General features: G+C 56.6%; 1 protein-coding gene across 2 annotated transcripts in view; it reads left to right on the top strand.

Moving 5' to 3' along the window:
* The window catches only part of ZNF385C (zinc finger protein 385C), a 74,851-nt gene continuing 58,392 nt past the window's right edge, over positions 1-16,459 (top strand). The window contains exon 1 of one of the 2 annotated variants that reach the window (XM_072028809.1): positions 1-102. In XM_072028809.1, coding sequence (XP_071884910.1) covers positions 66-102 — 37 coding nt within the window. In that variant the 5' untranslated portion in view covers positions 1-65. Of the gene's footprint in view, positions 103-14,326; positions 14,430-16,459 lie in introns of those variants that run through there. The other variant, XM_038168672.2, reaches the window with a different exon arrangement.

Here is a 16,459-nt window from a genome sequence, read left to right as displayed (position 1 = left end):
CTCCTCCTCCTCCTCCTCCTCCGGGAGCGCGCTCGCCCAGCCGGGAGCGAGCAGCCGGCGGGAGGATGCTGCAAACGGCGGCGGAGCCGGGCGGCTGGGCAGGTAGGGCGACCGGGAGGGGGACGGAACGGGTTTTTTGGGGCAGCCGCCGGTCCTGAGAGCCCGACCCGGCCCGGGTCGAGGGGTCGGGATAGTTGTGGCCGTAGCAAAGTTGTCGGAAGAGGGGGGGGATGCGCTGGCGAAGCGCGGAGGACGGGGGGGAGGTCGGCCCCCGGGGAGGCAGCGCCGTGCCCCGGCGGGGATGCTCCGGTCCCCCCCTCTCCGCCCCGGTTCCCCCCTCTGACGGCTGTTAAGGGGCGAGCCCGGCTGTGCAGCGCCGTGCACAGGGGCAGAGGGGTGTGGGGGGGGGCAGCAGGGCCCCCGCTGCCACTGACCTCCTCGTGGCAAGGTGTGGAGACAGGAGGGAAACTTATTTGGAGGAACTTTGCAGGAGCCCTGATCGCAGCCCCTTCTCCCTGCACTCCAGAGCAGGACCTAAGGGGGTGCGAGGTGGGTGCTGGGTGCCCCCCAGCAGCCCCAGCTCTCAGCTTGTGGCTACCGAGGTGGCGACGCTTTGGGGTGCACCGTGTGCCACCCGCGTGGGCATGCGTTGGGGTTGTGTTCGTGGGCATCGTCTGGGCCCAAACGGTGCTTTTCGGGGGGCTGTGTGCCATCGGGGTGTGCGGCCCGACCTGCGTGGGTGCCCGTGGGGCTGTGCCCGTGGGCACCACCTGCACCCCGCTCACACCCATCACGGCGCTGGGGTTGCTGGAGCCACGGCGAGGTTGGCGCTGGAAATGGAGCCGCTGGCTGTCTCCACGAGGGGTACTCAGCTTTTAAAGCAAAGGACTTTTGCTGAAGCCTTACAAAAGGGCTTTCTGTTAGCCAGCCGGGTAAGGAGCGCTGCAGCTCGGGCTGGCTGCGGTCTGGGGCAGGGCACAGCCCTCCCAGGCAGGCGCACGAGCCCGCCGATGGGCTCGCCAAGCAGCGGGGAGCTCGGCCACAGAAGTGGCAGCATCACCCAGGAGATTGCCCGTGCCCTTCTCAGCCTTTACTGATCTATTTGACTCCAAGCTGGAAGCAGCAGTGAGTTATCTCTGGAGCTTTTTCTTAGTCGTGTCGGGCTGGGGTAGGGCTGGGAGCTCCCCCCTGCTCGGAGCGCATCGCGACGAGAAGGTGCCCGCCTGCGACCTGCCCTTGAGAGCGCAGCGGCAGAGCTGCTGGTGCTGCGGGGAAAACTGCCTCTTGCACAGGATCTGAACTCCTCTCTCCCCTCTGCGTGTGCCTGGTTTGTTTTGGTTTTCATTTTCCGAGCAAAATTTAAAAGTGCGCCTTAAATACAGGAAATGATTTTGCTTGAAACTCACATCCAGGGCCCAGCTTTGGGCTCCTGGAGGCTTTATGGGGCTGCTGGGTTCTCTTTACCCGAGCGAAGGGGATCAGTGCTGCCTCTGCTATCTCCTCTGCTCGAGCTGCCTGCTCCTGTGCTGGTGTTGGCAGCAGCTTTCGGCAGGGCTGTGGCGATGTCAGGCAGGAGCTGGCCTTGCGCCGCTCGGCGCGGTGCAGAAATCGGCTGCATCTCTGTGATTAGCTGGGGCAGCGGAGCGTGGATTTTGGATGCTCTGTGCAAGCCTCTGGGGCGGCTTGTGGGGCACTGGAAACAGCATCAGTGGGAAGTGCTGCTGTATGAGCCAGTCCTCAAATAAATGGGGCTCTGTCCTAGACTCCCAGCCTGGCCAGGAGTTCCCGCAGCCGCTGAAAGTCAAATCCATGCTCATTGAGTTGTTTTTTTTTTCCTTAAAGTGGCTGCAGGTGTTTTTCAATGGAGCCATCCAGCCAAGTGCCGGCCTCTCTGGGTGAGATTTGTCACTTGGCTGAAACAGCTCCACGGGGGTGCGAGAGGAGCCACCCTGCGCCGGCGTAGCTGCCAGCGGACCTCTGCTGCCGATCAGCTCTCTCACCATATGTAGAGTTCAGAATCAGGCCAGTGATAATGTCTGCCCTGGGATTTTTTTTTTCTGCTTGTTTTGTAATCTGCTGCATGCATTTAAAAAAAAAAAAAAAAGAGAGAGACTGGTATAATCCTGTATGCAAATGTGCAAAGCTTGTCTCCGAGCTCTCGGGGTGGCTGGGTCGTGCTGCTCGGTGACTTAACGCCAGGCGCTTTGTGCACGAGCCCGGCTCAGCTCTGGCATCACGTCCTGCGTGACCCGAACCCTGGGCTGGGCTGGTAAAGTTGTTGCCCGTTGAAGGAGGTTTTGCTTTGATGAAAAGGCCAGCGTCCTGCGCTGAGAAACCAGGAGGGCGGTGGAAGAATAAAATGCGTTTGGCTCGCTGGTCCTCGGGTCTCGCCCCATTAAAAGTATAAGGTTTTTAATTATTTTTTTTATTTTATTTTTATTTATTTATTTTTGCCAGGTCCCATCTTTCTGCCTCTTCTCTCCTCTCTGGCTTTTCCCCTCGCTTTTAGCACCGAGTCACCCAACTCAGACGTGCTGGCTCTATTTGTGCTGGCAGGAGAGAGCACAGCCACCACGGAACCCCGGCAGCTGCCCAGGGACATCGCACCCAGAGCTGTGGGGCTTTCCCTTCCCTCTTGCAGTGCTCGCCATCAGGCCGTTTTGAGGCTGTTTCTGCTCTTTCTGCTCTCTGCCTTGTTTATTTGTGGTTGGCATCATTTGCCCAATGCGCCGGGCTGTAGTGGCACGGGAGATGATGGCTGTGGGGTTAACTCAAGTTGTGTGATTTTGGGTTAACTCAAGTTGTGTGACTTTAGGTTAAATCTAAAAGAGCTAAATCAAGTTGCTTTGTGCTGTTGAATTTCCAGGCTTGGAATCAGACCTGTCCTGGAAGCACCGGGCAATCTCCAAAGTGTGATGGGCTTCAAAAGGAGGGAACCGGAGAGCCCCTCTCTCAGCTCCGGCCCTCGCAGACTCTTGCCCTTATTTCTCAGCCTTTTTGGGGCCGGTGCCTGACTTTTGGGAATGCAGAGCCCACAGTCCTGAGGGTCCTTCACCATTCCTAGGGAAAAGAGAAAGGCAAAAATGCGCACAAAGCAGAACGATAAAGCCCATGAGGGTCCACTTGTCAATTTAGAAACAATATTGTGATACGCAAAGGCAGTTTCTTCGTCTGATGCTCTCAGATGGCCTCCAAAATAGTGTCATAATTTATACGTCAAGAAGGCCCCGTCAAGAATTATATCTGTGCTCTCACGGAAATTCACGCTGTGGCTGCATGGTAACAACTGCTCCTTTTTTTTTTTTTTTTTTTTTTATTAACACCATAATAATTTACTTGCGAGTCGTAAAAGAGAACCTGGGTATTTAAGGAGCCTCGGGAAGCTCAGAAGTCAAGCTGTGGCTAAGGGGTGTGTGCAGGGAGATCCTTGGCTTCCCGTGCAACGCTTACACCATTCTTTAAAAAACAAATAATAATAAATAAAAAATAATAATAGAAAAAACAACATTTTTTTTCCCACAATGGTCACGGGGGGCTCACCGTGCTGCTGCGTTTCAAGGACCAGGGTGAAGGTGGCAGAACGTCTTGGGGGGCTGCTCCCCAGCCCCCCCAGAGCCCAGCAAGCTGTGGGACCCCCCCAAAATGGGGGTGTTAAAGCTCTTCTGGGCTGCAGTGGGGGGCAGCTCAGCTGGGGAAGGGCTCCGGGGGGGGGCTCCCACCCAGCACCGCGGCACAGCTTGGGGCTTCCTTGAAATGGGAACGTTCCCAAGCCGTGATTTTCCCTGGCCTAATTATGGAAATTTTTAATTAGGTGATAAGGAAGATCACTTGGAAACGGCAAGGGAAACAGTTTGAGGTTAAGTCCTAATCTGTGCCCCTGTCTGCCCGTGGACGGGGGCTGCTCCCTTTTGCAGGAACCCCTGGAAGGGGTGGAGGAGCAGGGGGGTCCCGTGGAGGCAGGGGTCTGTGTGGCAAAGCATCGGGGTCCTTTAGCCAGCAGCTTTGACCCAGGAGGAATCAAACCAAGCTAGGTTTTGCTTGACCTATCTCTGAGGCCAGTCTTTAATTTCAATTTTATTTTAATTGGGCTTATCAGAGCAGATGCTTTGATCCACGTGTAATTTTTAAGGTTCGTGTTTGCACCTTGGCCCCAGGGATGCCAGGCTTGGTCTCAGAGACACGGTGGCCCTGGTACCTGGCCAGGGCTGTGAGTGCTTTGGGTATTTCTGGCTCTGACGTCTGGTCTCTGGCTCTTGCTCCGCATCGGCCGCGGGATGAAGGAGCTGTTGGGATTTTTTTTTGCCAGCGTAAGGTCAGAGGCTGCCCCTCACCCCCCTGTCACCGCCCGGCTCTTTGAGACCTCCGCTGCCTTTGAGCTGGGAAAAGCACCGCGGAGCGTGGAGGAGCAGGTCACTGCTTTGTGAACGTGGCAGAGGATCCAGAGGTTTTTCGGGTGTTTTTTTTTTTAATTTTTTTTTTTTGAGAGATGTGGTATCGGTGACCTGGCCTTGCAGGTGCCAGGTTGCTGAGCCCTCAGCCAGAGGGGGACCAGAGCCATGCCTGGGGATGCCTCTTGGGGAAAGGTTTGGTCCAAAGGGTAAAAACGAGCTTTGTGCTGAAAAGAAAACAGCGGTGTTTTAATTCTTGTTCCTGCGGCTGGCTGACTAATTAGCAGCTTCTGTCAGCGTTAAACCCTGGAAGTTTTCAGAGCAACGTGCAGCCCTGATTTTTGTGATCCTGACTCTTTTATCTGGTGATGGCACACGCACGTGGCTGGGCATCCCGCTGCGTCTGCCCGAGGAAGGGGCGATTTCTATTGCTGGCTGCTCCTGCTGGCACAGCACGAAGCACACGGCTGCTCATTTTAGGGTCTCCTGCACCCCTTGCCAGCTGCTTTTGGACTAGGGATGGGTCCTGGCCTCACCCTGCCAGGAGCTTCAGCCTGGTGGATGAGGTCCAGCACCTGGAGGGATTTCTGGTCTCTGAGCACTTCAATTGCTCTTCAGGAGCAGCCTTTCCTGCGGTGGGGACCGTGCCCTGCTGCCAGGAGCCTTTGGGGTGGCTCTGTTCTCCAGGGTTTGGATGAAAACCCGTGCCAGGATGCCCCTGGCTGCATTCCTGTGGGTTTTGCTGGGCTCTGCCCGCTGGGCAGGACCCATTCTGCTGGTCTCCAAGGAGAGAAGAGCACAGGGGAGCTTACCCAGCACCTGCCAGCCCTGACCACGAACAGGATGGATCCGGCTTGTGCGTCCCAGAGCTCCAGCACTGAGCCCTTGCTGCCCCAGCTCAGCACCTCCAGGTTTTTTTTAGTTTTCCAGGAGGTTTTCTGCCCCGGCACGGCTCCAGCAGCCCCCGATCCACATCTGAGCAGCAGCACGAGCCCAGCGTCGAGGGGGCTGGCGGGGGAGCACGAAATCTGGTTGGAATTAGGGTGCATCCGTGGGGATCAGCCCGTGCGCCGTGCTGGGGGGAGCCAGGGGTTAAAGCTCTGCATGCAAACATCTCCTGGTGGCCCCCACCAAACATCTTCCTCGGGGTTTCTGCAGATGTGTGTAATTGCTGGCACCTGAGGTGGTGTAGAGCTTTGGCATTTGGCTCCCTGCGTGGCTCTGCTTCGGTATTTCTTGCGAGCCCAGGCGTTAATTCATGGGTACGGACCTTGGGTGAGAACTCAGGAAATAATTGAAGGCTTCGTGCCGCTCCCTCGCACATCACCAGAACCATCCCCTGCTCCCTCCTCGTTTCATCTGCGAGTCGCAAAGATGAAAAGAAAAAAAAAAAAAGAGTGGCAGGAACAGCAGCTAGGAATTAACGCTTAAAACTAAAACAGGCAGATCAGAGGCATCACAACAGGGATGGGACGTGGCATCCTCTCAGGGAAGGAATTTCATCCCTACGAGCATCCTCCTAACCCCAAGCCTCTCCTTCCCTGGGCTGTCCCATGCCCAAGGAGATTTGGCCGCACGCTTGCCAGCCCTGCTCGAGGTCTCATCCCCTGCCAGGTTATAAATAACCCACGGAGGGGAATTGATTCTGGAGGACCTCTGCAGCTCCTCGTCCTGCCGAGCCTGCCAGAGGAGATGCTGGTGATGCTCCCCGTGCCACGACCTTGGGCCGTGCTCTTGGAAAACAAACTGGGAGCAGCCCACGGGAAGGTTTTTTGCTTGCTTGGGAGAGAAACAACCTGAGCCCAGGTGGAGCTGGGTTTGACGAGGCTCCCAGCAAACCAAGGCCCCCGAATATGTATTTATTTATTTGAAGCATCACTTTTTCTGTTAATATTTGTCATCTGCTCCCCTCCCGTCTGCCGAAGCACAGCACGTGGCGCGGGGCAGCGCACACACACGGGCGCTGTTTATTTCGGTCAGGAGCGCCGCTGCTTCGCATCCCTTTGAACTGCTGCGAGCGTCTCAGCACAGAGGATTCACTGTGCGGCGTGTGGCTGAAGTGTCTTTTGAGGAACCCTGAAATGTTTATAGAGGAAAAATAAAAAAACGACAAGAGGAGCTTGTTGCGGAGCCAGCGGCTGCCAGAGGATGCACTGGAAGCGGGGAGGGGGGGGGCACAACTGGTCTGTGGCCCTGGGGGTCTCGGCATCGGGTCCCCCCCTCGAGCAAAGCCCTCCAATGCCCACTGCTGGCTGTGCTTCATCGCATTTATAGGGTGAAGCCTATAAATATCCCAACTCCAAATTTTCGCGCAGTATTAGGAACTCTGCAGGCTTATTTTTGAGCATCATTATGAAAGGACTTTAGGGATTAAATCGCACTCAGATTAATCTTTGCTGCGGGAGGCACGGTGTGCAGGACAAGCACTTTGGGGTGATTTGGGGGCTTCATGGGGGCTCCTGGGGTCACCGTGCCCACTCCCAGTCCAAGGGGGGCTGCTTCAGCCCCAGGACATGGCTGTCAGGTTGGGGGACACCTCAGCAGCAGTCCCCTTTTCAGCCTTGTTCCCTGGCCCTGGCTTTTCTAGGTTTGCAGATTTTCACCTCTCAATGTCAAATTTCTGTCCTCTCTGCTTTCCCGAGGAGGTAATTAGCAAGCAGGCATAATAGCAATTTAATAAGTGTGTCAAATCAGAGAGCCACTCATGGTGTACGGCATGCTGTGCCTTCGGAGGAGCCCTTCCACAAGGTAGGGATGTGCCAGGCTGCTTTTTATAGGGAAATACGGAGCAACCTGCTCGCTGGGCGCATCCCTGCGTGGGTTTGCTCTCGGCAGCGTGCAGGGCAGGAGGTGGTGGGGTCGGGGCAGGGACCTGGTGTGACCCTGGTGCTTGAATCCACACCGGGTGGGGACAGCAGTGCAACCACAGAGGGGATTTGGAGAGGGAGCAACTCTGCAATAATTGGGGTTGGTGTTTCTGGAGGGAACGGGGAGCTGGGGCTGCGGGATCGTGCCCCCCAGCAGCCTCAAGGGGAGCGCACCCGGCTCCGAGGGGGGATTATTTGCCATGCTCCATCATATGAGGTACAACACGTTTCTGGGCTGAGAGCTCCCGGGGCAGGATGAGTTCCTATTTAGGCAGGGGATGAGTCAAAAGGATTTATAGGAAGCCGGCAGCCACCTGCACCCAGGGGTGCTCGTGTGCCTGGTGCCTTGCTGCAGTGCTCGGCGCGGGCACGGCACCGGTGAGCAGAGCAGGGGGAGCCGGGGGGGGTGCCAGCATCCAGCTGTGGGGCAGCACCTCCCTGCGTTTGGCTGCTCCTTAGCAGTGGAAAAGATGCTCAAGTCATCCTTACAAATATTTATCTTCCTAAAGGTTTGGGCAAACCAAACCCTCTCTTTGGTGAGGAAGGCGGTGGGGCGGGCGCTTGGGAACTGTTGGCACGCTGCAGAATTTCCTCTCCCCCCCCCCGGTGGGCACCGAGAGGCAATTTCCTACCACCCAGCCAAAGGAGCTTTTTCTTCTCCTGCTGCCTGCAAGGAGCCTGGTTTCCCTGCGGTCCTGGCTGTTAAACAGCACGAGAAAAGCAGGCAGGGAGGATGAGGGATGCTGCGTGCACCAGGGGCTCAGGGCTCAGGGATGGGATCGAGCTGGGATCCCAAGGGGGGGAAGGTGGCAGGGGAGAGGCTCTGGCTTGTGGCACATCTCTGGCTGCAGCACCCACGGAGCCCAAAATGGGCTGTGGATGGAGCAGAAGGGTCCCAGATATGGGGTTATCCCCCCAGGGGGGCATGGGCTGCCCCGCTGAGCCCGGCTGCCTGGTGGGCAGGGGGAGGACGGAGCCACAGGGCTCGGGGGGGCGCAGACAGGGGCTGGGTTGTGGGGGTCCCTCCCAAGCAGCCGAGCACAGGGAAGCGTTGTGCGCCCGCGAGCGAGCAGGGAAGGGGACAAAGGAGCCTCTGTGGAGGATTTGGCCTCTCTCTGCCTGCTCCAGCCCTCGGCAGCCGCTTTGCTCGGGTGTAAATAAATAAGTAAATAGCAGCAAACCCTGCAGAGCTGGGGGGCACAGGTCTTGGCTGCGATCACCCCCCTCCAGGCATCACCAGCCCCGTCCCACTGTGGGACCACGCTCGGGCACCCCACGGTCCCGCTCCCGTTGCCAAGAAGGGTGTGGGCTCCTCTGCCCTTTTTCACATGCTGACAAGGCGCTGGAAAAGCGAGAGGTTTTTTAAAACATAAAACAAATAAAATTAGGTCTTCTGGTAAGGGATTAAATGGGTGCCCTCGGCTGTATTTATAGAAAGTTCAAAAGTAAATCTGTTCCCAGACTGAATAAATATTTTGCTCAGGCAGGCGAGATTTTCAGTTCATCTGTCTCGCAAAGCCTCGAGTGAGAGGGGAATTGATTTTCTTCAGCTTGAACAAGGCAAGCAACCCTCGAAACCAGACAGATAGCGAAGTCCCATTATCAGTTCAAATGGGGAAGCAGCTGGGAAATCATTTAAGGCAAAGTGAAAATGGAGCCGCTGTAGGGAGCAGCCCAATCCCCAGCACTGGGCACGGCTCCGCTCGGGCATCGCTGCGGCACGGGGCGCTGCCAGAGGTTGTCCCTGCTCCGTGCTCACCCTTGTCATGAGGCTGTTTGGTAGCAGAATCCCAGCTCCAGCAGCTTGCTAATTCAAGCCCCTGGTGTTTGCAGCCATGGGTTACTGCTAAGACAAGAGCTTAGCGCTGCGCTCGTGATAAAAGTCACCGCGGGGCAGCTCCGGCGTGGCACCGACCTCCTGGGCTGCCCTCCCCGTCCTGCCCGGGACTGGGGCTGTCCCGCTGCCCTCCCCATCCTAAAAAATAAAAGGGAGGATTGTGGAAAAGAAAAACACCGCAAAGCCTTTGGCAGTGCTCTCCGCTCTCTTTTGGAGGAGCCTGTTTTCCAAGGGCGGACCACGTGAAATGAATATTTGCCTTGAAAAACTGCCTCGGCACCACCCGGGCAGCTTGCAGCCGAGCCTGGAGCAGCCCCGGCATCGCTCCACGCTCATCCTCCATCACCTTTTGTCCCTAGCATCATCCTGCTGTGCCTCAGGTACCTTTCCAAGGTCACGGCCAGCGAGGGGGAGCCGGGGAAGTGGCCAAGGTGGGAGTGGTGGCTTCCAGGGGATGGTGCAGGACACGGGGCAGGTTACAGCCGGAGAGGTTGGGATCAGCGGCTGCACCTCGCTGGGGTTTGCAACGGGAGGTATGACCAGGGGGGGCTAAAAAAAGCCATGAGATGAGCAAAATGATCCGCTGAGTCACTGATCACTCACTCGCCCGCTGCTTTAGTCACCCCCTTCCCTGAACCGCTATGGGTTTGGTGCTGAGGGGGCACAAACTGTGAGCGCGTTAAATTGCTGCGGCCGAAAAAAACAAAGTGCTGCTGCTGCACGCGCGGCTGCTGGCACCAGATGGATCACTGGAGGTGCTCAATTAGTGGTGGCTCCCTAATAAAGCCGCTGATTAATACCGGTGGAAGTGCTGCGGAGTGGCAGGTGCTCTGCGCCGAGGTGCTCTCCGGTCCCTGGCATTGCAGCTCCTGCTTTTTGGGTGTCCCTGAGGACAGGAGCAGCCGTGCCCCACACAGGGCTTGGTAGAAGAGGCAGGTCCCAGCCTCCTGCTCCTCGGGGGAAAGGCTCGAGTCCTTCCAGCAGAAATTCTGCCTGGAGAGCCTGGATTCGCCACGCTGCTTTCTCATGCACGTGACGTGGAAATAGTGTGAAAGGGATGAGTTGGGGCTGCAAAAAAGGCCCCCAGCACTGCTCCCTGCCGTGGCTCTGCAGAAAGCCCCATCCCCTGCTCAGCCTCTGGTCTGGGTGCCTGGGGACCACAGCAGGATTTGTCTCGGAGCATCCCAGTGAGGGGATGGAGGTGATTGCTCAGGTCCCATCGGTAGCTGCAGAGGCAGAGGGACCACTGCAGGTGGGTGCTGGCACCGGGGGGACCGTGCTGGCTGCCTGGGCAGGCTCTGATGTGGCTCTGCTGCTCCACTGCTGCTGCTTGGCCTCCCCAACTCGCCCGGCCTCGCTGCCTCCCCCCAGGCGCCCCGCACGAAGAGCCCTTTTAGCCGAGTAACCCCGCCGTGCCGAAGCCAAGCGCTCGTGAAAGGGCCTGTCTTCGAGCAGGAAAGAGCCATAAAGGGCCTATTTATGTAGCTGGCTCCTTGCAATGTTTTCAGACACGGCCCTCGCATGTTTTCATAACAACACCGCCTCCACCTCCCGCCAGCTGCCAGCACAGCCCGGCCCAGCCTCCGCCGAGCCCGGCCTCCGTCCTCCGCCTCCATTCCCATCCCTGGGGGCTCTGGGTGGTCACGGTCGGTACCGGGGCATCACCGTGCCCATGGGCATCTCGGTGCTGCTCCAGCCGTGCTTGCTTTCAGCAGGCAGCTGGCCAGCAGCAGCAGGCAGCAGCAGGGTGCTCGTGCTGGGGGTGAAATAGGGAGCCCTGCTCGTGTCCCCATGCATGGCTCTGTTCAGGATTGTGCGCCGGGGCTGGGGGTCACCATGGCACCCTGGTCTGGCACCCTGACGTCCTGGGATGTGGTCCTTCTAGCACCTCTGCTTCCAGCCCTGCCAGCCCCTCCAGATCGTGCCCCATCGGGTGATGAGGCCGTTACCAGTGCTGGTGATGTGATGTGCGCCGGGAGGTGGCTGCACGGTGGAGCAGGGAGGAGCCGGATCCCCATTGCGCTCAGCGCCGGGGTGCAGGAGGGAGCCATCGCCCTGCAGAAAACCCCAAAACTGAGTGAATACCTGGAGGCATCAGGGTGACAGGTTATGGACCTGCCCTGCCTTCCTCGCCCCGCAGAAGCAGTGCCGTGGCGCGTAGGGCGCACGGCTACGCGTGCTCGGTGCCGGCTGCCTGCAGCCGTGTGTTTGCCATGGCAGGGAGACAAGCGACTTCTCACGAACCCATTTGCAAATTCCTTTTAAACAGGAAAGCTGGCCCGCTAGAGGTCCTTAAATAGTGTTAATGGTGCTGCCCAGCAAAATATCGGAGCTGCCACCTGCGCTGCCAGCCGACACGTGCTTCCTTCTGGGCCTCTCGGAGCAAAGGTTTCTCCATTTAATTGGGCACGCACGCTTCTCTCCTGACACTGGTGACCTCTGCCTACTCCAAGGATGCTCACAGCACCCAGAGGGGGCTCCTGCAGCTTTCAGAGCTGCTGTAAGAACCAGGGGAGCGAGCAATGAGGCTTCCAGGAGCTGCATTTGTTTGGAAATAACCAAAGAAAGCCAAAGCAGCGTGCGTAATTCGGGCCATGCTTATCACTGACAGTAAACCCCAGCTCTACGATTCTTTTCCTTCTGTCTTCTAGCCAGAGAGTTGTGTATAACTTCATTAGCCCATATCCAGGAGACGCTGAAAGATGTGGACAATTAATTATCATCTGTCCTCTTTCATTCCCCTGCCTGTCAGTGATGGCTTTCCAGTAGCGTGAAGACAAGTCCGTGCTGAACACCAAGAGGAGCCGAGGCAGGAGGCCAGGGCGATGAAGGTGTTCCTCTCATCTGCTGCAGGGCTGGAGGAACACGGCCCCTGCTCAGAGGGAAATTCGGGTGATGGAGCACCCTGCCTGTGCACCAAAATCAGTTCTGGGATGTGTTTTGATGAGCACCTCAAAATAGCATCACCAATTCGGGGCATCCAGCAGCCAGGCGGCACTGCCCAGGGGTTTGGTTTTATTTTCCTGCATTTTAGTTACGTGTTTTGAGGCTCCTCCTGCCCGTGCCTCCTGAATTGAGGTTTCTGTGGCCCTGGCCCTGGCTGGAGAGCAGAGCCCCGTTTGCAGCCTCCTTTGGAGCAAAACTGCTTTTTAAAGAGGCCACAATGAAGCAGCTGCACTGCCCTAATTTGCCGATGGCTGATGTCCTAGAAATACGGTCGGAGGCACAGAGGTAACGTCGGGACTCGAGGGTGCAAATGTCCCACGTGAGGGGGGCTGAGGCTGGCAGGGCACGGAGACGGGGGGCCACAGAGGCAGGGGGCGATGCCAGCACACCGTGCTCGTCCCCGTGCCCTCCTTCTGACTGCAAGGTGAGCTCTCAGGCGCTGTGACACGATTAAATTTAGGCTGGTGGCTGCTAATTAGAAGAATCGGAGGAGAGAGCTGCCTAAACGCCAGCTCCCACATGGGAAAAAACCCCTCTGGATGCCCACATCAGCCTCAGGTGGTCCCTGCAACCGACCCTGAGACAGAAATGTGCAGCACAGAGAGGGATGCTGGCTTCAGCAATTGCTGAAGGGTTTTTCAAGCTTTAACCCCTTTTTGGCTGCCCGAATTTCAGCTAGAAGCAGCAGCCACACGCAGCCCCGTCGTTGAATTGCCCTGTGCTCCTGGGTGCTCCTGACCTGTTCTCGCAGGTAAATGGTGACCGAGGGGGTGCTGCGGGGTCCTGGCACCCCAAAATCACCACGGGGCTCCCACCGAGCCAGGACCACAGCCGGGCATGGGACCGGAGCTCCCTGAGCCCCATGGGTGCCAGCAGCGAGCCCCCCTCAGCTCCTGGTCACTAATTGCCCTGCAGAAAGCATTCCTCACAAGTTTCCTTCATAAGGAACAGTAAGTGCAGACTTTGATTTAGCTCTCCTTTGCCTTTCTTCCTCTCTTTTTAATTTTTTTTTTCCCCTTCCTACCCCGAATGAAGAAACCCTTTTGATCAGGCCAGGTTCAGGCTCCGTAACGAGCATCCCTGTTTGTGTTGGGGGGGCTGTCAGCCTGGGAACATGACAAGGCGTCTCCTCTCCGTCTCACACACAATGAATTATTTCTTCCACTCTCTCTTTGTACTGTCTCTGGGATAAATTACCGCTTCCAGGATTAGCAGATGGGCTTGTCAACCAGCGAAGCATCCTTAAACCCTTAGATTATACGCTGCCCAGCGTGAAGCGCTGGCCGCTGCGGCTTGACCGAGGCTGAAGGAAAGTGGTTGTGCGGGGAATTGTCAGGCGGGCTTGAAAGCAAATTGCTTGGCCAATTTATTTTCTTTCCTGTGTGTGAACATGTTTTTCTTAAAGGGATGCTGTCACATTAAATATGGAACTGCCAACCGCAGGCATTAAAAAATCATGGGTCGTCCCATTTTCCTTCCTCCCACTCGAAATTCTAAAAAAAAAAGAACAACCAAAAAAACAAAAAACAATAAATTTGGGGTTCTTTTCATTTGTCATCTAGAGAGCTAAAGAGGCTTTTTCAAGTTTTTCCTGGCAGTTGGGAGCTTTGGAAACTTCAGAGTCATCACCGACACTGCAGATCTGGGCCAGATGGTGCCAAGGAAAATGAGCAGTGGGGCAGCCCTTTGGGCTTTGCTTTAACCAAAATCGGGCTTTCTCACCTTGCCCTTTCTCTCCAGAAGTTCATGTTTTTGGCAGGCAGTTGTCACAAAGGCCGGGAGAGCAGTCGCAATGGGAAAGCACTTGGGGAGTGTTTAGTTCCCTCTGAAGCTGATGGGACCGAACCACGTGCTTGTATGCAAATTTTCCCCAAAATCGTGTTTTTATACTGCTGCTTGGCACCATCAAGCCTGGTCCTGCTGCCTGGACTCTGTTCTGTGACTGCTGCAGGATGGCAAACCCCAGCCTTTACCTTTTCCAGGCACTTTTTTAGGGAAGTTAATGAGAGCAGTTTCCTTACGTTGTGACAAACCCTCATTTTTAGCAGTTACCCAGAAGGATACAGAAGAACTTGGGGAAGGAAATCAGGCATTGGCCAGAACCCAGCAGCTCCGGGGTACCTCTTTTAGCACATATCCAAGAGAGCTGTTTGAAAAAAAGCTTGGATTTTGGGCAGGTGCTCAGGGATTTCTCCTTCCCTCGTCAGTGGCTGCAGGTGCTGGGGTTGGGGTTGGGGTTGGGGCTGTAACCACAGCAGCCCCAGCTGGGTTGTGTTGGCCAGGGCCATAAGAAGGGCAGGGGAGGAGACTTTCGGGTTTGCAAGTTGGGTGCTCTGCTCCTAGGTTAACAGCCTGGATAGGGTCTGCTTTGCCCCCTGCCATGAAGCTCTGGTAGGTCCTGATGTGCTCCTTTATTTTGGGGGGTCAGTTCTGGGGAGATTTTGCTTTGGCTTTTGAGGTGTTTGGTGCTGCTCCTTCTTGAGTTTAAGCTCTCGTGTGTGTAAAGCTGGGATGTGGGGAGGTTCTGGTGGTGTAATCCTGTCCTGGGGGTTAAAAATTACCCAACCCAGGGTCATGAAGGATTTGGAGAATGAAGAAGCAGTGCAAAGTCTTGTGCTATTGTTAACTTCTGAATAAATATTGCTTTAACAGCTGGCTTGTGGTCAGCAGCACTGGGCTCATTTGCTGCATGCCCCACGAGGCTGAGCACCCCACGGGTGCCCCGGAGCCGCCCCCAGAAGGTTGGGTGTTTGGTGACTTTTGGTCTAATAACGCACCGGGCTTCCTTTGATGGGGTGACTCAAAACACTGCGTGGATTTAAACGGATCCCCTTGCAAATATCTTTACTTGATACCACTGCAATGGCTGGATTTCAAATGTCACTTACTTAGCACTATGAAATAATTAATTCAGGTTGTGTTACAGGAGCCTGCGGGAGCTCAGACTTAAATTGGAGAGCTCCCGCGTTAGCAGTTATACACAAACATGCCTAGAAGCTAATTTCTGTCCCTAAAACGTTGCAGCCTAAGTGCAGGCAAGAGCGGGCACAAGCCTGGCAGGACGGGCTCAGCCTGTGGGTCACTGCTTGCTGTAATTCGAGGCCTCTGAGCTTTGCTTTGCTTCTTTAAGTGGCTCCGGCACAAAAAATAGCTGTAACAATCCGGGTTCGGCTCTGCTGAGTGAGCAGCATTAGCTGCTGCTCTTCCTGAGCAGAGACTTTTAAAGTTTAATGTGATAATCTCGTCCCGAGTCCTTCAAATGTGGTAAGTCGCGTCCTCCCGGACCCTGCGGGAGCGGGCGCAAGGCAGCGCCGCGGCCTCGGACCCATCCCTCGGGATAGCCCTTATCTGAAGGTTTCTGAGATAACGAGCTTCTGGGGGGTCAGGGAGGAGTTGGGTGGCGAGTCCTGGAGCAGGGTGTGTGGGGGGGACACACAGGGGGCTCCTGGGACTGAGCATGGCCAAAGCTGTGCCGTGCGCCTTGCTGCCCGGTGGCTCCTGGCTCTGCGTGCCCGCTGGCACCTTGCCCGGAGGAGATGCTGCTATTGCACAAGCGGTGCCTGGGTTTGATTTCAGGGGGGATTTGGAAAAATAATAATTAAAAAAAAAAAAAGAAATTTAAATCGTAGGGACTAGGAAGAGCCAGTGAGGAGCGGCTCAGCCAAAACTCGCGCCGCGGCTGCATCGGGTTGCACTCCCTGCTCTATTTTAAGAGGCAAACAGCCCGGCGGCGGCGGGGAGCAGCCGGAGCCGTCGTCTACCAGCCCCCCGGCCTGGGGCATCGCTCTTCTGGCAGGAGGTGATTGATGGTGGTGTGCTGGCCTGTGTGCAGGGGGCGGCACGGCTGCCTGCTCCCCAAAGCTTGCTTGAGCCACGTGTTTTAGCCCTGTCCTGGCGTGACACAGCTTAGCCATGCCCTGCGCTGCTCCTGCTCGCAGCCGGCTGCCTTCGTGGTGCTGCAAGCCCCAGAGCTGCTGCTCTGGGTCCTCAGGTGGCTTTTTGCCCTTGTTGTGTTTTGGCATCCCGCAGGGGTGAGGTGCTGGGGGGCCATGGTTGTCCTGGGGGGACCAGGACCTTGGGTCCTGCCTGGCCATCCTGCTCCGTCCCCCTGGTGTCCCGCTGGGAGGGCTGAGTCAGTCTGCTAAATTAAGGCTTGGGAATTTTGGGTGGAAGCGCAGCAAGGGCTGGAGAAGGACCTTTGACAGCAGCCCCAGCACAGCAGGGTTCATGCACACATCGAGCCCCTGAGATTTAAGCACGTACTTGAACGGAACAGGACGAAAATGATTTACGGTGCAGATGTCCTGGTGGCATGGGGCATTGGGGTGCCAAAACCACCGCAGTGTGCGTGGCCTTGCTGGTGTGGGGGCCCCTCTGGGAGCAGGACCCTCAGTTCCCATGGCTCTACCCCAATCTTTGTG

The sequence above is a fragment of the Anas platyrhynchos genome, chromosome 28 (assembly GCF_047663525.1).
Source record: "Anas platyrhynchos isolate ZD024472 breed Pekin duck chromosome 28, IASCAAS_PekinDuck_T2T, whole genome shotgun sequence".
Classification (NCBI taxonomy): domain Eukaryota; kingdom Metazoa; phylum Chordata; class Aves; order Anseriformes; family Anatidae; genus Anas; species Anas platyrhynchos.
The sequence above is the reverse complement of the archived record's forward strand: the minus strand, read 5'-3'. Positions and strand labels throughout refer to the sequence as shown.